This window comes from Ascaphus truei, chromosome 21 (genome assembly GCF_040206685.1).
Source record: "Ascaphus truei isolate aAscTru1 chromosome 21, aAscTru1.hap1, whole genome shotgun sequence".
NCBI lineage: Eukaryota > Metazoa > Chordata > Amphibia > Anura > Ascaphidae > Ascaphus > Ascaphus truei.
This window is the reverse complement of record NC_134503.1, coordinates 22,552,288-22,575,195: the sequence shown is the minus strand read 5'-3', so window position 1 is coordinate 22,575,195 and position 22,908 is coordinate 22,552,288. Positions and strand designations below refer to the sequence as shown.

General features: G+C 44.0%; 1 protein-coding gene across 6 annotated transcripts in view; it reads left to right on the top strand.

Annotated features, from left to right (window-relative positions):
• STRBP (spermatid perinuclear RNA binding protein) overlaps window positions 1-22,908 on the top strand; it is a 128,535-nt gene that overhangs the window by 23,767 nt on the left and 81,860 nt on the right. For all 6 annotated transcript variants that reach the window (XM_075579359.1, XM_075579361.1, XM_075579360.1 and 3 more), the window contains exon 2: window positions 2,617-2,759. In XM_075579359.1, the coding sequence (XP_075435474.1) occupies window positions 2,757-2,759 (3 nt within the window). In that variant the 5' untranslated portion in view covers window positions 2,617-2,756. The remainder of the gene's footprint in view (window positions 1-2,616; window positions 2,760-22,908) is intronic.

Sequence of the window (22,908 nt, the reverse complement as noted above, 5' to 3'; positions counted from 1 at the left end):
GATGTGGGGTACTTTGGGTAGGTTTCTGAACCCCGCCTCTCACATGCTTCACATAATCACTGTGTCATTAGAATGACCTTTTGTTTGTGTGACAACCAGAATTGATCTCTCGGGGAGCAAGACTACAATATAACAATAGTCACGGTGGCTCTGGGAGGGTCTGTGTTTTGGGGTTTCCATCATTTTGTTTTCAAATGAATTAAAAAGACTGCAGTATTTTTTTAACCATACAAAATGTTAGTTTTATATGAAGCCCTTGGAAGGGTCTCTCCTCCTTGTGTGTCAAAATGAAAACACTGGTTAGTTACCTTGTCCATAGTTCCAATTACAGCTGGAATCCCATTCCAGACTAAAGCGGCATCATTGTTGTCCAAGCAGTTTGTGTTCACAAAACCATTTAAATTGCATTTATGCTTTCTACGGTGATTCACATATTTCTTATTTGTCGTGTGATCTACAGATTTCAGATGCTATTGCTGTTTTCTAATACAAACGAGGGAATTTTGGGTGATTTTGCTCATTTAATGATTTGTCTGAGAAACTGGCGCAAGAATTCAAAAGTGGAATGTTTTTGAAGGATCTCATATTGCATGTTTTCCCACCATTTGGTTTTGGGATTTGTAAAGTATGTGGAGTAATAATTAATTATTATACAATGTAACATTCTACATCAGTGGGTCAACATTCCTCACTACAACCAGCATCGCCGTGTCAAGCAAAACGTCCATTGTTTTACACGTTATTTCTAACCCGAGACACGGTTTCCATCTAATTGTCATACAAAATCATTGAATTGAGGTCACATCCTTTACTTTATAATCCTATTTATAATTTCATTTTCACATCCATTTAAGATTCAAATGTGTTGACTTTGTTTTTTTCAAAAGCAAATCCATGTATTATTCATCCAATGGCAGGTCATTTTTGCTGCATGGAAATATATGTATGTAAATGTACTCGTGAAAGATTGCCACGCTGGTGTATTAATGAGCCATTTTGGTGGGTTTGGTAATTAAAGTACTTCTTAAACAGTCATTTCTTGGGAGATTACGACTTGAACATGTTCTCAGCCAGCTGGCTTTAGTTGGTAATTTAAGTCGTTTGATACAAACACACTTGTTAACCTGCTTAGTCTGCTTTTAGTAAGGCAATGAATTAAGGCTTGGCTCCGACTGCAAGCACAGAATCCAACCTCCTTATTATGTGCTCAAATCCTCACGGACTGGTGATGGAAACCTTCCTTCTTACTACATTCTGTTACACAGGACGGGAGCTTGTTATTATAGACGGGCGAGTCCGCCCAAATCCGTTCTGCTGATGTTACCCACCCTCCAACCCCCCAAAATCTGTTCCGCGGTGTAAAATCCGCAAAGAGATTTGGTCGGTTTCAATTCACGTGGATTCATCAAAAACCGCCATTGTATACAACCCATGGACGGATTTGTAGAATCCAATCTGCAGATTCAGCGATCCGTTGGCGGATACTTAAGAATGGATTACCGAATCCGCGGATTTCACAAATCCATCCACGCGCTGCGGAATCCGCAGAGTGTATTGGTAATAAAAATGTAAAAATCCACAAAACGCGAATCGCCTTTTTTGAGATTGATTCCACTAAAATCCACGGACCAAAGGAAATAGGTGAAATGACGTGAAAATGGATATGTCCTCTGCTCTAATATTTCTTCCTTTTCACAAGATGACAAATTGCTCTATAATCATAATTATTGCCTTGCTTGGCATTGAATTTATAGGCCTTTTAATGTATGGATTGTATAACGTTTGAAATAAAAATACATGTAGTATTCTGGATTCCAGATTATTTGTTTCTCCCATGTTTGTCGGTTCACAACTCTTTTTTTCTGTATATTTTCCCACTGACAGCATTTCTGCCAAACATCCGGATGGGTTTTTTTTTTTTTTAACAGCATTTCCATGTGAGGCTTTCAGTGTCCCTTAATGTTCCACCATGAGGAAATAGAGAAGGTGTTTGAGAAGGAAATGGCAATGGTTGAGACGGATTTTATTTAGAAAAGCAAAATGTTGGTATGCAGAATTTATTTTATCTCCTAAAATGCAAAATAAGATTTATTTCCCAAATGTAGGCCGCCGTAGCGATGTGAAAGCTGCCTTGCTGGAGAACTTGTACAGTCTCACTTTCCCAAACAGTCTCGCTCTGTGTAGTGCGGCGGTTCTTAAGCGTCGGCCCCCCCAAGCGTTGCCAAATATATACGGGCATGTTTGAGAAGCTGTATTGTAGAGAATAAAAAAGGCTGGTCTAAAAATAAAACCCTTTTGTATTTTCTGACTGCATAAACCATATTAAAAGGTTGATGCAAAGATGAATCTCTTTGTGTATACGGACTGAGCTCTGTTGCATTCAAGCAAACTGACATTGTTTTTATCAAATGCACTAGTTAGAAAAATACTTTTAAGTACATTCTGTTTTTCCCCCCTGAAGTAGCAGCAAATCCACGTTTAAGATGATTACATTGTTGAGTAATCCATTATTGTTGGCGTTCCACAGGTTGACTCATTCCAAGGCCGTCAGAATGTATGTAAGATAAAACATTGCTTTATATTCATACCTCTGTTTTTTGCCTTTTATTTTTACAGTGACATCTGTAATCCAATAAAGACGGCCTTCTAAATGGATAACTCAAAACCTCTATAGCACCGAAAATCTGATATCGTGTCCTTTTTTACCTACCTGATGTGAGACCCTTCTCGCAAAATTTGCCCAGGAAATCTTTCTCATGGTAATTATGGTAATTATTACAGTTCTGTTATTCTGGTGCTCTGAGCATACTTGGCGCTTCCAGTTTAACACAGAGAAAAGCATTTTTTTTTTAAAATTTCCCCAAGGGTTTTTTCCCAAATGCCAAAAGTGAAACCTTTTATGGGTTTGTATATATATCTTTATTTACATAGCGCTACCCATTTACATAACGCTTCCCAGCAGTAATACATGGGACATAATAATATAACACATGGGAATACGCCCTCGAGACATCAAAGTAACATTAGGAAAAAGGAGTCCCTGCCCCAAAGAGCTTACACTCGTCAGTGCGTAGGGAGAGCATACAAAGACAGTAAGAGGGTGTTCTGGTAAGTGCGTCTGCAGGGGGCCACGGTCCGTGCTTATGAGGTGTATAGGATCAGCCAACGGATACCCATAGGCTTTGTTAAAGAGGGTTTTTTTTAAGATTGGGCACAAGAATGTATATGTACGTTATAGCCTTAAGAGTGAGGAGGAAAAATGTGTGCGTGATCACGGGATTCCATAGGGAGCCAGGAGGGGGATTTCAGCAGGAGAGACGGCGAGAGATTTAGCAAAGCATAAAATGATTCTAGCAGCAGCTTTTGGGACAATGTCCTGGGTCGTACAGTATGTCCATAAGTCCGTGTGTGGGGAGGTGATTTCCGAATAAATCCACTCAGATGTGAAGCTGCTGCTGCATTTGTGGTTTCCTGAACATGTACAAAGATTATTTGACTTCTGTTGTTAATAATTCTTATGGAGAAATATGTTGAGCCACTTAAAGCAGCAGTATGGCGTAACTTTAAAAAAAAAAAAATTTATTACAGAGTGGAGGCAAGTGGTCTCCGGAGCCGATCTGTGTAAATTTCAATTCCGGGGACCCCCTGCTTCCGGAGATACTTACCTCCGTGGCGTTGCCGGTATCCCCGCAGGCAGAAAAACAGTGCATCTAATCTAATGGTGACTTAAATGTCCTGCGTCACGCGGGCCAATAGGAAGCTGTGACGTCATCTGGCGCGGCTTCCTATTGGTCTGCGTGATCTGGACCTTTTTAACTCTGCAGCGATACCAGCACCCCCAACCTAGGTAATTATCTCTGGAAGCACGGGGTCCCCAGAGCTGAAACTAACACAGTTCAGCTCAGGAGAACCCCTGCTTCAAACCTGTAATAAAAAAGATATATGTATTTTTTTAAGTTAACCCGTACTGCTGCTTTAAGTTCTATTTAATTGCCATTAGTTGTTTTACACAATTGCATACATATATTTACACTCCTGAACACAGTGGCCATTGTGTATTATTATCATGGTTTGTTTGTAAAGCCCCAGCATATCCCGCAGTACGGTACAATAGGAGTACGTAGATCTTATAATTACATAAACAGAGTTACATACAAATAAGGACAAACATGCACAGACCAGTAAGGAGGGCCCTGCTCCTTAGAGCTTACGATCTTGAGGAAATGAGGGACAGTGTGGAAACAAAGGGTAAAGTGGCTGCTCATTGTGGGATGGAGTATACATCAGGATGGAGTATGGTCCAGCCAGACAGCTGATCCCATTAACATTTGAGGTTGGGGGCCTTGGGGTGTGTGAGAGCATGGGGATTGGTCCAGCCGCATAGCTGGTCCCAATGGGGTTGAAGGTGAGGGAAGGGCAGTTGGATGTTAGGGGTATGTCAGATAGGCTTCCTTGAAAAGGTGAGTTTTCAGGGAGTTTTTGAATGTCTGATGGTATGTGCTAGGGAATTCCAGATATGGGGCAGCACAGGAGAAGTCTTGTAGTTGGGAGTGAGAGGTGGTAAGGCAGAACGTAGGGGTCGTTTAGGGATATATTTGAGGGTGAAGGCTGAGATGTAAGGGGGGGGGGCTTCATTGTTGAGAGCTTTGTAATTCAGAACTAGGGGTTTAAATTTGATTCTAGACGCGATGGGAAACCAGTGTGGGGATTTGCATAGTGGAGCAGCAGAAGGGGGCTGGCGAGGGAGGTGGAGTTGAGCAGCAGAGTTTTGGATGGATTGGAGTTGGGACAGTGACAAGGGGAATGCCAACCAGGAGAAGGTTGCGTAAGGCGGAACAAAATAAGCGCGTGAATTAGGCTTTTAATTGCGTCGTAAGTGAGCAAAGGGTGTAACCGGTATATATCTGTAGTTCCCCAGTGATCTATTTGGTGTTAGCACTTGTTCTCACCTCTGACATTCCCTATACACTGACACCAACCATTCACCACTAACATTCAATGCACTATGTTCCTGGTAATGTTATGATAATCCTCTCACCTCTCCACCTGAAGCCCTGTGCAGTGTTTATTATTTTCCCACCTGCACCATCGTTTTTGAAGCCAACTGTGTGATGGCTGTTAGTCACAAGCCAAAAATAAAAATTAAAGCATCGACAAACACAGGGAATCCAAGAACTCTTCACAAATGAGTACTGTATAGATTTTATTAAAGGCCGGGCTTGTAAGGGTTTGTGTTATAGCTGCCTTACGGTTTATTTTCTCTAGTATAAGGCCTTTCAGGGGCTATATAATAGGGGTACTTTATACAGATGTGTGGTAGCTTTGTATAGTGCCACATGTTTGTTTTCAATTGAGAATATTTCCTTTCTGAATCTTCCCCCGAGTTACTTCCCCCTCTCTTGTGAATCCCATCTCTGCACGGATGCACATACAGTATAGTGTTGCTTGATAATGTGTAGGGTTAAAGTGCAGGTGTCCCCCGTATACACATTCCTCCCGGTGAAGCCTGCAGCACGTTGGATAAAATCTCGGCCATTCTGTCATTTTCCGGCACCGCTATTTCAGATGGATTGCGCCCATTCATTTACTTCAGTTACTGAGCGCATGGTGATTGTAAGTTATTTCTGCAACTTACACTTGTATCCTCCTTATATCTAGAGTTCAGAGGACCGCCACAATGCTCACTCTAACAAGCTGGTGTGATTAGGGCCGTCTCCTTTCTGCTGTCTCTCTTCGGTCCTTTTCTTTACTCTTTTGGGATTTTAAGTGAATGTTTTATCCAAGTCTCTCTCCTCCACTTTTCTTCCGCTTGTTTTCTGCCTTCATTTGTTAATGCATCAAATCAGTACAGCTTGAAGAGTAGATATTGTAGCAAAGGATTCTGAGTGCATGTGGCTTAATATTTAATACGCTAAAAGCATAGATTTATATGCACTAGCCAACCTGGAGTTGCAATATTTAATAGAACTCGCTGTTATCAAACAATGTCCATGCTCAACAGCTCTAAATGGAAATGGCAGGTATGTCCCAAGACAAAGTACAGTATTTGCTGAAGATGATCACGAACGTTGAACAGACTTTGTGAGCTTCATTCTGCCTCTTTCCCCCGACACGCATGATGGGAGCTGTGTCTTATATACAGCATCTCAATGTCACTTATTTTATATTGGTGTATTCTGGGGATTATTCACTAAACGGTAATCTGGTGGGAATCAATGGATAGTTACAGTTACTGCCTATCACACTTTAAAGGGACAGTCCCTTCAAGGGCAAAAGCGAATTAAAGGTATGTTTAAGTGTGTGGCTTCTCTCCTCTCTGGAAGGCGTCATCGAAGTGTGTGTGTTTCATTTCTTATTTGGGAATGCTGAATATTGCTACCCGGGGATTTACATGTCATCGAACACTGCTCTGGGTCTGGCCATATGTTATGGACTGTAATGATGCAATTGTATGGACTTAATTACTAAAAAAACATATCTTACGAGGGATGCCTGGGGAGTTTTCTCAGGCGCCTGGAGCTTGGTTCTTCTTTTTTTGCTAGGGCTTCCGTGCTAGGTTCCTGAAATGAGATGCAGTTTGTGGTATTTTATTCTAAAAGCCTTAAAAATGCAATGCTGCTCCTCTACTGACCTGGATACATAGTCAAGTGGGTTAGTGTCACAGCAAAGTTACAGGCCTTTACCTTGCTCCAGTTACAGTATTCAGCATATGAATGTCTCCTATGAAAAACATTGCCTCTTCTACTTATTAGGACCTACCCAGGTTGAACATCATGTCATAACTTACATGCATGATGAGTTTCTCTCTGGGTGATCTGTCTGCAAAGGATTCTCCCTGAAAATAAACTTGCCATTGCAACCTACTGCTTGGCAAACCGTGGGCAGAAAGGTGCCCGCCTGCTATTCACACTTGTCCAGAGCCCTAAATATTAAGCAATTCTCCTCATGTTCAAGTGCAAACTTTTATATTCTCCTTCTCTAAAGCAAATCATACAAGACGAAGCCCTTTCTGGGAATATTACATGGCCACTACAAGGGATGCTGCTGTGCAACGAATGAGATGGCTTCTACCAGTCGCTATTACTGCTTTTATGGAGCTGTAAATCACATTTTATTGCCAACGCACTTCCCATTTTCATAGCACCCAGAACACACTCACTGGGCTGGATATTTATTTCATATACTTCTGCAATCTGCACACTTTCTCATCACAAATACATATCTTTTTTCGTTCTAAAACATAGATATTAAATTATTTCATTTTAAGACGCACAGATTGTTTTCAGCTGTTTCCTGATATTCATAAGTAATAAAGATTTGTTTTGAAAGATCTTTCAAAACAAATTTTTATCCCTAAAACGGTTGAGGGAATGTAACATTTTTAGGATGCTGTGGCTGTGGCAGAGGTGTGAAAAGATTTATTTACAGATTTTTGATTAGTAGGCATTATAAACATGGATCTGTATTAAATGAGGCGGCTTTCGTTAGAAATGTGGTCATTATCCAGTGAAAAGGTTACGAAATGGCGCTCTCGCTCATTTGGTTGGGACCAAATCGCCACCGGCGCTTCACCGCGTCTCTAAAACCCCTTAAATTAACCCCCTACCCCAACTGCTAAAATCCCTTAAATTAACCCCCTCCCCTAAACCGTAATAAACTTGCCTTAGGCCTCGTTCAGGGTGCCAGAGACAGGAGTTGGAGGGAGGGCGTTCAGGAGGGCGGGCGGCAGTCTGCTGGGCGATGTGTGTTCATCCCCAGCAGACTGTTTCAGGAGTTGAGGAGGGGGCGGGGCTACAGACGTGAGGTTAGGGATCGAGGCTGCAGTCATGAAATCATTCTCAAGAATGATTTCATTGGCTGCCGAGATCCCAGTGACGTTGCTGCAGCTTCAAAAAATGATTTTTTCGTTTCTTGAAACTGTAGCCAGCTTCAACTCCGGGCTTCGGAGACAGGGCAGCTGCTACCCTGACAACCAGTATTCAATTTGAATACTTTGTGTCCCACGGCAGCTCGCACGGCAGCACGCCCTCCCTCTGAAGCCTGCACCCTGAACGTGGCCTTAGAAGTGGCCGGTGGCGGGGATTCCAGTGTCAGATTGGTTGCGGCAGCCGGGGGAGTCGCGGCAAAGCACCGGCGGCCATTTGGTCGCGGAGAAATGGCCACGACCAAATATCTAATTCTGGAGAAATGGTGGGGTATGCGTTTGGTAATTTGGTATCGGGTGATTCTATGCATATATTTATATTCCAGCACTATCGTACTGGAAAGCTTTAAAGCAGATGTGTATACTGCTGTGTACAGTGATACACTATTAGCATAGGCCACTGACGCCTCCACAACATGCTGTTGCCCTCCTGGCCTGCTGCTCCTCCTGGCCTGCTGCTCCTTCCAGCTGCTTTCTGGTTCTTTACAGCAGCCGTGAGTGTTTCACTCTGATCCGCGGTAAAGACGGTCAGGGCGAAGTGCGTTTCAGAGAAGAGCCCGGCACAGCTTGCAGTTATAGAGAGACAGAACTTCTCACACTTTGTCTGCTGCTCTGTGTAGATTGTAACCCAGTTACCACCCTCCTAAGGCCTCGTCCCTACTGCTCGCGGCTGCGCGCGCTATGGTGTGCACGGCGCAAACAGATACGGCCCTCTATAGGGCCGGCCCTAGTCACTTCCGCCGTGCGCCTGCAGAAAGCCGGATGCACGACCGCCTTTGCCAAAAGACAAGATTTTCGTCTTTTGTCGCGGCGGCTGAGCGTTTGCCACATCACAGCGGCAGTTCAGCCAATGAGGGTGAACCAGCCGCGTGATGTCATGGCTTCGCCCCCCCATCGCGATGATCTGCTCTTCTCCTGACGCGCAACTACAGACCACAGGTCGCGGCTGAAACTGGTGCACGCGCCGCCTGGCGCTCCGACGCGCGCATGCATTGACTGGGGCCGTAGCTTCGATATATCTCCACATTTGGGCGAGTGAAAGTTATAGAACAAGGAAGCCACGAGAAAATGAAACCATAAGCTAAGGAAGCTGTAAATTCCAGCATGTTCTATCGGGCAAAGTTTTGTGTGAAAAGAATGAGGGTGTCACGTGTCATGCATAACAGTGATGGCTGAGCGTCACCACGCAAAAAAGGTATAACTGTGCTGCTCTCTCTCTCCCCGATACTGGAACCGTTTCACTGCTGTGTTATACCGTCTCTAACACTCACATACATTTTCCAGCATGTTCTATTGTGTTAAGACCTCTGCAAACCTCACTTACCTTGGCTCCGGCAGCTTCTTAGACGCGTCGCCTGACGCCTCGAAGTAATGTGACGTCACGTTGCCATGACGCCGAGGTAAGAAGGGGTGGGGGGGGGGGGCAGAGAGAGGGGAAATGCCGGCAGGGGGGCACAGGGAAAAAAGTTTGTGCTCCCCTGACTTAGCATATAGTGCTTCTACTGCTGCCAGGGATTCTGGGAAATCAAATGCAAATGAGCACGCAATTGTTGTTTCCATGTAGATATTGAAGTAAATAACACATTTTTTATTGTAAAATATTAAATTGTTTATCGTTGAAGTTTAACAATTCTAACTGTGCTAGTGCTTAAGCGTAAACATAAAATCAACTACGAATAAGGCTGCTGACCGCGCTGACTGCGCTCATGCTTGAGTGGGGATGTCACCAACTCTCCAAGCATGAGCGTGGGTGTCCTGCAAATTTTGCGAGCGCACACGGTGGGGTTGCATGGGGGGGGCCTTATGAGTGCACTTCGAACACTTTTTTTTTATATATACTTCCATAGCGCCCGCGCACGAGCGCGGGGACGTGACAATTCCCTTTGCACAAAGTGAACTCGGCAAGCGCGGTGTGCTCAGCGCTAGCGGGGACGCAGCCCAAGTCTCCTTTCTTCCTTGAATTTTGTCAATTCGTCAGTCCCACCACTCTTTTGACTCCTGTTTGTCTTTTTGTACCTTTTCTGTAATATTTAAATCCCTATAATAAACGTTTGTTTTCCTGTTCTTCTAAGTCCCTTGTATGTCCCAAACCGCTTTGGTTCTATGTTTCTTCTGCTGTCTGTATTAATTTGTATGTCCTGGACTAAGTATGTGACGTTGTAAGTATCCAGTAATGTCCTGTACGGAGTGTGACCTCTAAGTATCCTTTAATGTCCTGTACGGAGTGTGACCTCTAAGTATCCTTTAATGTCCTGTTTGGGGCCGTGTGTTTATCTTTAATGACCTCTATTGCCCCTTATTGGTGGGTCTCGTCTGAACATTCGAGTTCAGTTCCAGGAAGGGTACTTAACTAGTGCCATGGGAACTGTTAGACCAACCCCTGAGGAAGTGTCATTCTGACACGAAATGCATCGTGGTGAGGTCATAGGCAGCGACGGAGGGCTTGTGATGACGGACTCCAGAAGCTGCGCACGCATACACACCCATAAGGGCTCCGTTGAAGGCATTGGGCTGGCTAATAATCATCACGTAGCCCCCATTTCCTAAGATCTTTGAATTGAACGAGTGCCTTGGGTTACTGAGGCTTGCCCTCTGGTAGTGTTGTTTGATTCATTGGATATTATGATCCGGTCTTAATTTTAAGTATGTTGTACATGTATTAGTGTACATATAAATTGTGTTTGGTAGTACATACTGTCTCTGTGTTTTCTCTCATGTGCCCCTTCTGTTTTGTTCTGTATTAAATCTCATCTGCCATTTACCTGTTTAAGTTTCCAGTCTATCCAAGTCCTTCTGGAGAGAAATTACATCTTGCTCTGATTTTACTACCTTACACACTTTAGTGTCATCCGCAAAGATGGAGACTTTGCTCTCTATGCCAACCTCAGGGTCATTAATAAGCAAGTTAAAAAGCAGGGGCCCCAGGACCGATCCCTGAGGTACTCCACTCACAACTTTAGCCCGTCCTGAAAAGGTTCCATTTACGACAACCCTCTGTTGTCTGTCCTTTAACCAGTTTTCAATCCAGGTGCATATATTATTACTGAGTCCAATTTTCTTTATTTTGTAACCCAACCTCTTGTGTGGAACCGTAGCAAAAGCCTTTGCAAAATCTAAGTAGACCACATCAACTGCATTACCCTGGTCTAGATTCCTACTTACCTCCTCAAAGAAACAAAAATAAGGTTAGTTTGGCAAGATCTATCCTTCCTAAATCCATGCTGACTATTAATAATAATTTTATTTTCCATTAGGTATTCCTGAATATTATCCCGTACTAAACCTTCAAGTAGTTTCCCCACTACTAAAGTCAGACTTACAGGTCTGTAATTCCCCGGTTGTGATCTTGCGCCCTTTTTAAATATAAGCACCACGTCTGCTTTACGCCAATCTTATGGTACTGAGCCTGTGTAATTAGAGTCCTTGAATATTAAATGTAATGGTTTGGCCATTAGTGAACTTAACTCCTTAAGAACTCTTGGATGTATGCCATCGAGGCCAGGTGCATTATTTACTTTAATTTTATCAAGCAGACTATGCACTTCTTCCTCAGTTAACCAATTGGTCGTTAAAGCTGCAGTTCAGGCAATATCCTGCATGTGTGGTTTTTTTTTTAATAAATCAGTTCTGTAGTAAGAAAAAATACTTTTAGCATTTTCTGTTTTAAAAATAACAACTTTGAAAGACCAATTTTCTTGTATTCTATTTTAGCATGCTTGTTCCTATAGCAACGATTTACATTCCCCATATTTAAAGATGTCGCCAAACTTTGCCGATCAATAGACGGAGAATGAATTGACCGGCAGCTATGCAGTTCTTTAGGTAATTAGAGATGGCCCACATGAAACTATTGAAGTAAAAAAATAAATAAATTTAAAAAAAAGACTGAACTGCAGCTTTAATATAGAGGTTGTGGCTTCATCCTGTGGCACTATTATTGCAATTGATTCCTCCCTGATAAATACAGAGGCAAATAATTTGTTTAATACCTCTGCTTTTTCCTTATCATGAATAATCTGCCTACCCATCTCACACTGAAAGGGTCCTGTATTTGCTTTTCTATTTTTTTTTTATTAAAGTACTTAAAGAACTTTTTTAGGGTTGATCTTACTTTCTATTGCAATCCTTTTTTCATTATCCGTTTTTGCTAATTTGATTGCCCCTTTGCACATTTTGTTATGTTCCTTATAATTCTGATACGAAACGATGCCTCCGCCCCTTCTGACTTTAAAAAGCTAAATGCCTGCTTAATCCTTTCCATTTCCTTCCCTATCTGTTTATTTAGCCACATTGGTTTAGACTTGTTTCTTTTATTTTTATTACACAAGGGTATAAGTGTGCTTTTCTAACAATATTTTAAAGACTGCCCATTTATCTTCCACATTTTTCCCTGACAAAACGTAATCCCAATTTGTTCCTTGTAGATTATTTCTCAGTTTATTAAAATGTTAAGTCTTTATTGAACTCATAATTTTGGCTTTTCATTAAAATATATAAATAAAAGAGACCATGTTACGATAACTGTTTCCCAAATGTTTCCGGACTTGAATATTTGATATTACTTTTACATTGTTTGATATTACCAAATCCAGTATTGCCCATCTCCTGGTTGGTTCCTCGATATTTTGGGTAATATATTTGTCTTCAAGCACCCCCAAAACCTGTTTCCTTTTGCTGTAATGCTAATCTCATTGCCCCACTCTGTCTGGATAATTAAAATCCCCCATTATGGAAACATGACCTAGTTTTGATGCCTTCTCCATGTGCAAAAGTATTTTGGCTTTCTCTATCTCACAGGTATTTGGTGGTATATAGCATATCCCTACAAACATTTTCTTGATACTTTAACCTCCACTGCTAATTTCTATCCATAAAGTCTATATATTTTCATCATTCCCTTTATAAACATCTTCCCTTATAATAGGTTTTTGATCTGGTTTAACATGTAAACATACTCCACCTCCCCTTCTATTTGCTTGATCCCTCTAAATTAATTGCAGAGTCATGAGTTTCATCCCACCGTGTTTATATGGCTCCCTTGCAGCTATTAATTCAAGCCCCCCCATTTTATCTGTCAGGCTTCCTGCATTAGCAAGCATGCATTTAATTTTTTTGCAGCCTGTACTATTATCTTATCTGCTCCTTCCTTTCTACTCCAATTGGAGTAATCTGGCAACAGATTATCCAACCTTTCTTGGTCTCTAAGTATCCTAAATCCCCGCTGTGCTAGAGAATCGGTCTCCCCCAGTCTTGCTTTTCCTGCTCTGACGCCCCCAATATCTTCCCTCAATCTAGCAAATCTATTGGGATGGGTCAGGTCACGTCTGATCTCAGCCTAAGGCTGCGTTTATAGTACTGGCTCCGGCGACGTTGCGCAGCGCCGTAGCAAGTACATGCGGTCCGCGGGTGCCTATATTGGGCGCGACGGCTGACGTCACGTGGTCGCGATCGCTGGACGTCAAACGATTTTGACTTCGGCGATCGCAGCGTGACGTCAGCGGCGTGAACCGCTCACGGCCACGCCCCCTGTCGCCCTCTGTACGGACTCCTGCACTATAACCAAGAATCGCTATTACAACGGCGACGGCTGACGTCACGTGGTCGCGTCACCTTAGCCGTAACTATAAACGCAGCCTAACTGTTAACCTGCTACCTATCTGTTCCTGATCCTCACTCGGAGCCACCATCTGCACCACTAGTCCCAGCCAGGGCCTGCTCACTACGCACTAAACTCGTTTCAAGATGGTCAATGTCCCTCAATATTGCAAGTTGCCTCTTCAGACCAGCAATCTCTGACTCTAAAGAGACCACCAGCTCACACCTCTCACAGACCTCTCACAGCGGTATGCTCCCTGGAACAGCTGCTCCAAGTGCACATACATGTGGCAAGATGTGCATTGAGTGGCAGTCTCAATCCTGCTCATTGTTACTCTATGGAGTACTTTGTTTCCCACCTTCCTTGTATTAACTCCTCCTTGTTCTAACTCCGCACTTGAAACACAATTGCAATGTCCGTCACATGGATCAGCACTGATCAGTTTTAGTTACATAGATGTATCCATTGCTGAAGGGTTGTGATGGTGATGATTTGCCTGAGTAGTGGTTTCCTTTGGGCCGGCCCCATACCTTGGATTTGCTATATCTGTATAATTAAAGATGGTGTATTCTGTGGTTGGAGAGAGATTTACCTTTAGCGAGTCTCTGATAAAGTTACTCACCTGTATCCAAACATGTTGGCTCACAGGTCATCCCCAGTGTCTGCTTCTGGCGCTGCACATTTGGGGCGATTGTCATTGGGGCGAGCTTTGCTTTCAATGTAAACTTGGGGGTGATGTATTTTCTGCGTAAGATGTTATAGTGCATCTCCTGGTATATAGATGAGGAGCTGAGTGTGTTTTCAACTTGCCACAGGATGTCTTCCATATTTATATGTGGGCAGTATATAAGCCATGTTCCTATTACTGCTCTTACTATCTGTAGCCATGCCTGGTTTTGGCTACCATTCTGCCCTCCTTGACATGCAAGCACTGGTAACAATGCAGGCAGTGACAGGACCAATCCTGTGATTTCCCCACAGAAGCAGCTTCCTTGAGTGACAGGGGAGGAGGTGGGACAAGGCCTGTGTGCTGCCCAATCCTGGGCTCAGACCTTGTACCTTCCCCCTCTGTACTTAAGGGGCTGCACATCTAAATGTAGGCAGTGTCTCTACCCGAGAGAGACAGGTACCAAACATTGGCACCTACTGTCCACTCCCCTTGGGGAGTGAAGAGTGATACCATTTCCCCGACTCTTAGGGAGTCAGGGAAGAGTAAGGACTGCCCTTGGGTGCCCTTAGCCTGGGGTGGATGTCCAGTGACCATCCAGAGGTTGGAGACCTGTTTGAACTGTGCTGAGCAGATGCAGTTGTGTTACTGTGTATGCAGAAGGAATAAAAGGCTGTAGTTAACTATACTCCTGCCTAGTGTGCAATCTGTCTGGGGGGAGTACAGTAAGTTGTTCTGCAGGAGATTGCCTTTATCTTCCTGGACCCTGCAGCAGATGGAGGCGCTGTACCAACAGAGATGAAGACCAGGAATGTACCCCAGAAGCCTGCCCAGAGGTCCCTACTACCACCGGCTGACCACTCCGCATCCTGTGAGTCAACAGGTAATCGGCATCATGCACCATGTAATGGCAGAATCTCCCGGACGGTGGGGGAAACAGCGTTACATATCATATTGTTGTGTTTTTTTTCAGGAGGGTATCCAAAGGATTGTCCCTCTCTTCTGCTGACAACTCCTTAACTATCTCCATTGTGTAGTGCCTAAGGCCGTGCTTATAGTGTTGGCGACGCGACCGATGACATCACCCGTCGCCACTAGCGAAACTTATAATTAGATTTTGAGCGACTGTCGCCAGCGACGTCACGAAAGGGGGCGGGCCGCGGTCTCTGATTGGTTTAGAGACAGTCACTGTCTCTAAAAAATCAAATAGACCCGGCTTCAAAATTTGGGGTCGCTCCATCGCCATTGTGCTTACAGTAAGCGCTTGCGACGGAGTCAGTGTATTTGATTCGGAACGACATCGCGTCGCACGGCACTATATGCGCAGCCTTAGGAGTGCAGCAGCATTGTATAGTTTATCCAGTCCCCCGTGTACCTTAGGAGTGCTGCAGCATTGTATAGTTTATCCAGTACCCCGAGTACCTTATCAGTGCTGCAGCATTGTATAGTTTATACAGTGACCCGAGTACCTTAGGAGTGCTGCAGCATTGTATAGTATATACAGTGACCCGAGTACCTTAGGAGTGCTGCAGCATTGTATAGTTTATCCCGTCCCCCGAGTACCGTAGGAGTGCTGCAGCATTGTATAGTTTATACAGTGACCCGAGTACCTTAGGAGTGCTGCAGCATTGTATAGTTTATACAGTGACCCGAGTACCGTAGGAGTGCTGCAGCATTGTATAGTTTATACAGTGACCCGAGTACCTTAGGAGTGCTGCAGCATTGTATAGTTTATACAGTGACCCGAGTACCGTAGGAGTGCAGCAGCATTGTATAGTTTATACAGTGACCCAAGTACCGTAGGAGTGCTGCAGCATTGTATAGTTTATCCAGTACCCCGAGTACCGTAGGAGTGCTGCAGCATTGTATAGTTTATCCAGTCCCCCGAGTACCTTAGGAGTGCTGCAGCATTGTATAGTTTATCCAGTACCCCGAGTACCGTAGGAGTGCTGCAGCATTGTATAGTTTATACAGTGACCCGAGTACCTTAGGAGTGCTGCAGCATTGTATAGTTTATACAGTGACCCAAGTACCGTAGGAGTGCTGCAGCATTGTATAGTTTATCCAGTACCCCGAGTACCGTAGGAGTGCTGCAGCATTGTATAGTTTATCCAGTCCCCCGAGTACCTTATGAGTGCTGCAGCATTGTATAGTTTATACAGTGACCCGAGTACCTTAGGAGTGCTACAGCATTGTATAGTTTATCCAGTACCCCGAGTACCGTAGGAGTGCTGCAGCATTGTATAGTTTATCCAGTACCCTGAGTACCTTATGAGTGCTGCAGCATTGTATAGTTTATCCAGTCCCCCGAGTACCGTATGAGTGCTGCAGCATTGTATAGTTTATCCAGTACCCCAAGTACCTTATGAGTGCTGCAGCATTGTATAGTTTATCCAGTACCCCGAGTACCTTATGAGTGCTGCAGCATTGTATAGTTTATCCAGTACCCCGAGTACCTTAGGAGTGCTGCAGCATTGTATAGTTTATACAGTGACCCGAGTACCTTAGGAGTGCTGCAGCATTGTATAGTTTATCCAGTACTCCGAGTACCTTAGGAGTGCTGCAGCATTGTATAGTTTATCCAGTCCCCCGAGTACCTTAGGAGTGCTGCAGCATTGTATAGTTTATACAGTGACCCGAGTACCTTAGGAGTGCTGCAGCATTGTATAGTTTATCCAGTACCCCGAGTACCTTATGAGTACTGCAGCATTGTATAGTTTATCCAGTACCCCGAGTACCGTAGGGGTGCTGCAGCATTGTATAGTTTATCCAGTCCCCCGTGTACCTTAGGAGTGCTGCAGCATTGTATAGTTTATCCAGTACCCGAGTACCGTAGGGGTGCTGCAGCATTGTATAGTTTATACAGTGACCCGAGTACCTTATGAGTGCTGCAGCATTGTATAGTTTATCCAGTACCCCGAGTACCTTATGAGTGCTGCAGCATTGTATAGTTTATCCAGTACCCCGAGTACCGTAGGGGTGCTGCAGCATTGTATAGTTTATCCAGTCCCCCGTGTACCTTAGGAGTGCTGCAGCATTGTATAGTTTATCCAGTACCCCGAGTACCGTAGGGGTGCTGCAGCATTGTATAGTTTATACAGTGACCCGAGTACCTTATCAGTGCTGCAGCATTGTATAGTTTATCCAGTACCCCGAGTACCGTAGGGGTGCTGCAGCATTGTATAGTTTATACAGTGACCCAAGTACCTTATGAGTGCTGCAGCATTGTATAGTTTATCCAGTCCCCCGAGTACCTTAGGAGTGCTGCAGCATTGTATAGTTTATACAGTGACCCGAGTACCTTAGGAGTGCTGCAGCATTGTATAGTTTATCCAGTCCCCCGAGTACCTTAGGAGTGCTGCAGCATTGTATAGTTTATACAGTGACCCGAGTACCTTAGGAGTGCTGCAGCATTGTATAGTTTATCCAGTCCCCCGAGTACCTTAGGAGTGCTGCAGCATTGTATAGTTTATACAGTGACCCGAGTACCTTAGGAGTGCTGCAGCATTGTATAGTTTATACAGTGACCCGAGTACCGTAGGAGTGCTGCAGCATTGTATAGTTTATACAGTCCCCCGAGTACCTTAGGAGTGCTGCAGCATTGTATAGTTTATACAGTGACCCGAGAACCGTAGGAGTACAGCAGCATTGTATAGTTTATACAGTACCCCGAGTACCGTAGGAGTGCTGCAGCATTGTATAATTTATACAGTGACCCGAGTACCGTAGGAGTGCTACAGCATTGTATAGTTTATACAGTGACCCGAGTACCTTAGGAGTGCTGCAGCATTGTATAGTTTATACAGTGACCCGAGTACCTTAGGAGTGCTGCAGCGTTGTACAGTTTATACAGTGACCCGAGTACCTTAGGAGTGCTGCAGCATTGTATAGTTTATACAGTGACCCGAGTACCTTAGGAGTGCTGCAGCATTGTATAGTTTATACAGTGACCCGAGTACCGTAGGAGTGCTGCAGCATTGTATAGTTTATACAGTGACCTGAGTACCGTAGGGGTGCTGCAGCACTGTATAGTTTATACAGTGACCCGAGTACCTTTGGAGTGTTGCAGCATTGTATAGTTTATACAGTTCCCCGCGAGTACCTAAGGCGGCATCCATGCTGCCGAAGACGGCGCGGAGGCATGGTGCGCGGCGTGATCACAATGCCTTAAGGCAATGAATGCGTCCATACACCACGCGTGCGACGAATCCGTTCACGTGAGGTCACGGCCACACCTCCACGGATCTCATGTTTCGTGTGTGACGTCGCGCTCCGTCGCACGCCGACACTATAACCGTAGCCTAAGAAGGAAAGTATTTAGCCATGTAACATTCTCTAGCACTATTGCAACATTTGTATGGCGGTTTTCTTTGTAGCTTTTCCACATTTGACTGGAAAGCCAAACTGCGCAGAATAACAAGTTTCAGGAGATTGCTGGGCACTGAGGGGAGGAAGAAAGTCATTGCAAAGGGATTAGGTGTGAGCTATGAGGCAGTTAAATTACTCGGTGACCCTTTTTAGCCTCATTATTGCCAGATGGCTAACGGCCTCTTGCTTTGCATTTTTACATATATTGCTTTTAATGCATTGCAGGTACCTCTGGCAGTGTAGGGCTGCAAACAATTTACATCAACCTTGCACAATTCAGTATTATGAGCATGAGGCTGGAGAGAACACGTCAAGTTAGTTCATAAAATAAAATAAACGTTGTCGGTGAGTTTGACTAGACCTTTAATTATTTGTTAATATAGACCTGTTAAGTGACTGGCAGCAGCGGTGAGCAGCATGCCCAAAATCTAAATTGCTTATAGAGTTGATTCGTGCTCTTTCCGGAAATGTGGAGCCGCTCGTTCTGAATACCTTCTTGTCTAATCCTGACCTACTTATACCGGTTACAGTGGTGCACGCTGTACCAGGGAGAACATTGGCACAAAACCAGGAATCCAATGGTACTGCAATGGAAGAACTTTGCACGTTTTACTTTTAATTCTCAGGCAGCGTCGTGTGAAGAAATGACCGGCAGGTTCCAGGAGCTGAGGGACAAATATTTGAACATGAAAAATGTGCTTTCTAATGGGTGCCATTTAAAACAACACATTGTTTTGCAGCTGTGAATTTCCGGCATCTAAACAGGCTGTGCATGGGGGGAGGGGGTTATCTAGGCGTCAGATGCCCTGAAATACTGATTGCTTTAAAGATGCAGTCACATTTACCGAGATGTACAGTACTGCATTTCTAGTGCAGGTTGTGAAAAAAGGTTTTGCATCAATCCATTCCGCACATCCAAAGGAATATTTAGCAGTTGATTTAGTTTTTTTTTTTTTTTTTTTTTTTTTTTAACTTCACTGATAAATGGAAAACTATTGCACATGAGATGGATTAATAAATAAAAAGGAACAGAGTTAATAATCCAGCATACAAGCACAAACCAACAACAAAATCATCTATTGCATAAACAGAGTGCATGATGGGGAGGGGGGATATAGTGTGTGTGTGTGTGTGTGTGTGTGTGTGTGTGTGTGTGTGTGTGTGTGATATGGAAAGTGGCAATGGGCTGGATATACATCGCAAGAAGAAATTACTGTCGATGGACATAGATGGTACTTGACTGGATTTGAGGGGATATCAAAAGACCAAAGCAACGCAGAGGAAATCAGAAAAAGTGTTGGAGCAACATGGAGAGGCTCGTAACCAGAGTACCTGGGAGATCCAGTAGTGGATCGACGAGTGCTGCAGATGAAGATGTGTGTGTGTGTGTGTGTGTGTGTATAATATATGTAATATATAAACATTCATGTATGTACTATATACATACACACGTAGCAGAAATCCGTGTTTCACTAGATACATCAGCATACCCAGGCATGCTTCAGAATACTGCAGTATTTTCCAGCAACATTTCCATTGGTTTCAGTAGGAATACTGCAGCATGTTATAAAGGCTGGGCACTTCCACAAGGACAGTGGGGATATTGATTTACCCTTTCATCACCGGAGGAGCCAGACTGCCACGGTCTCTCCGGCACTCCGATCATGTGACCACTCCCGTCACTGATGTAAGGGGAGGAGTCACCCCCCTTCCATCCATCAGTGCAGGACGCGAGCGCAAGATGCCATGTCCCCTAGTAAAAAAAACAAAGTAGGATTTTTGGCAGTAGCTACTATGTCCCAGGGGGTCCCAAAGGTTAAACTATGGTCTGCCTTTCAGACATATACTGTATATGTTTTACAGTGCCATATATCAATACAATACAAAAGTGATAGCAGATATAGTGCTAAGATACTCATGAATATCTTAGGTGTAGATATAAATTCTCATGAAATTAGTTGAAAAAAATGTTTTTGGAGAAGAAAGTTCCAAAAGGTAAAAATTGTGAATCTGGGTGCTTCTTGTAAAATGTACCCCATCTAAAAAAAACAAGAAGAAGAACGTGCTCCATAGTGTATAAAACCGTTTGTTACTGTGCCCCGAATAAAAGGAATGCACTCACAGTGATAAAAAGAAATCAAGCATTGTGAGACTGTATCATAGTCCCCAGCCAAAGTGTGGGATATCCAGATAGACAGGCAGCCAAAGTGTGGGATATCCAGATAGACAGGCAGCCAAAGTGTGGGATATCCAGATATACAGGCAGCCAAAGTGCGGGATATCCAGATAGATAGACAGCCAAAGTGTGGGATATCCAGATAGTCCCCAGTAAAAGTGTGAGATATCCAGATAGACAGGCAGCCAAAGTGCGGGATATCCAGATTGTATTGTATTGTATGTCTTTATTTATATAGCGCCATTAATGTACATAGCGCTTCACAGTAGTAATACATGTGGTAATCGAATAAATAACAGATAATATAAATAACAGATCATGGGAATAAGTGCTTTAGACATAAACATAACATTAAGGAAGAGGAGTCCCTGCCCCGAGGAGCTTACAGATAGACAGGCAGCCAAAGTGTGAGATATCCAGATATACAGGCAGCCAAAGTGTGTGATATCCAGATATACAGGCAGCCAAAGTGTGTGATATCCAGATATACAGGCAGCCAAAGTGTGTGATATCCAGATATACAGGCAGCCAAAGTGTGTGATATCCAGATATACAGGCAGCCAAAGTGTGTGATATCCAGATATACAGGCAGCCAAAGTGTGGGATATCCAGATAGACAGGCAGCCAAAGTGTGTGATATCCAGATATACAGGCAGCCAAAGTCCGGATATCCAGATAGACAGGCAGCCAAAGTGTGTGATATCCAGATATACAGGCAGCCAAAGTGTGTGATATCCAGATAGACAGGCAGCCAAAGTGTGTGATATCCAGATATACAGGCAGCCAAAGTGTGGGATATCCAGATAGACAGGCAGCCAAAGTGTGTGATATCCAGATATACAGGCAGCCAAAGTCCGGATATCCAGATAGACAGGCAGCCAAAGTGTGTGATATCCAGATATACAGGCAGCCAAAGTGCGGGATATCCAGATATACAGGCAGCCAAAGTGTGTGATATCCAGATATACAGGCAGCCAAAGTGTGTGATATCCAGATATACAGGCAGCCAAAGTGTGTGATATCCAGATATACAGGCAGCCAAAGTGCGGGATATCCAGATATACAGGCAGCCAAAGTGTGGGATATCCAGATATACAGGCAGCCAAAGTGTGGGATATCCAGATATACAGGCAGCCAAAGTGTGTGATATCCAGATATACAGGCAGCCAAAGTGCGGGATATCCAGATATACAGGCAGCCAAAGTGCGGGATATCCAGATATACAGGCAGCCAAAGTGTGGGATATCCAGATAGACAGGCAGCCAAAGTGCGGGATATCCAGATATATAGGCAGCCAAAGTGTGTGATATCCAGATAGACAGGCAGCCAAAGTGTGTGATATCCAGATATACAGGCAGCCAAAGTGCGGGATATACAGGCAGCCAAAGTGTGTGATATCCAGATATACAGGCAGCCAAAGTGTGGGATATCCAGATAGACAGGCAGCCAAAGTGCGGGATATCCAGATATACAGGCAGCCAAAGTGCGGGATATCCATATATACAGGCAGCCAAAGTGTGGGATATCCAGATATACCGGCAGCCAAAGTGCGGGATATCCAGATATTCAGGCAGCCAAAGTGCGGGATATCCAGATATTCAGGCAGCCAAAGTGCGGGATATCCAGATATACAGGCAGCCAAAGTGTGGGATATCCAGATAGTCCCCAGTCAAAGTGCGGGATATCCAGATAGTCCCCAGTCAAAGTGCGGGATATCCAGATAGACAGGCAGCCAAAGTGCTTCTCTTGTTTTTTTATACACACACGCGCGCACTGTAGATGCATTTAAAGTTCTATAAACAATTGTGCCAGAAAGTATGTGAATATGCACATATTCTCTTAGTCATTCTGAAACCTTAGCAGGTAAATATCATTCACAACCTGCAGGGAGAATTGAAAGTAAGCATGTAGCTTTTCTCCGGTGGATAATAATGGACAAGATGTCTGTCCCCCTCTGCGTCTGTCCCCCTCTGCGTCTGACCCCCTCTGCGTCTGACCGCCTCTGCATCTCAGAGACATTCAGGAAACGTTTTCTGCCGTGGTCAGCGACAGCCTGAGCGTTGTACGCCTGCGAGTTGTTGTAAATGGATGCAGTGTCACTGAGCCTCCATATAACTAGTCAGTGTGATCAATGTGCGCAATTAACCTGGAGACAACGCGAAGTCCACAGTCCCACA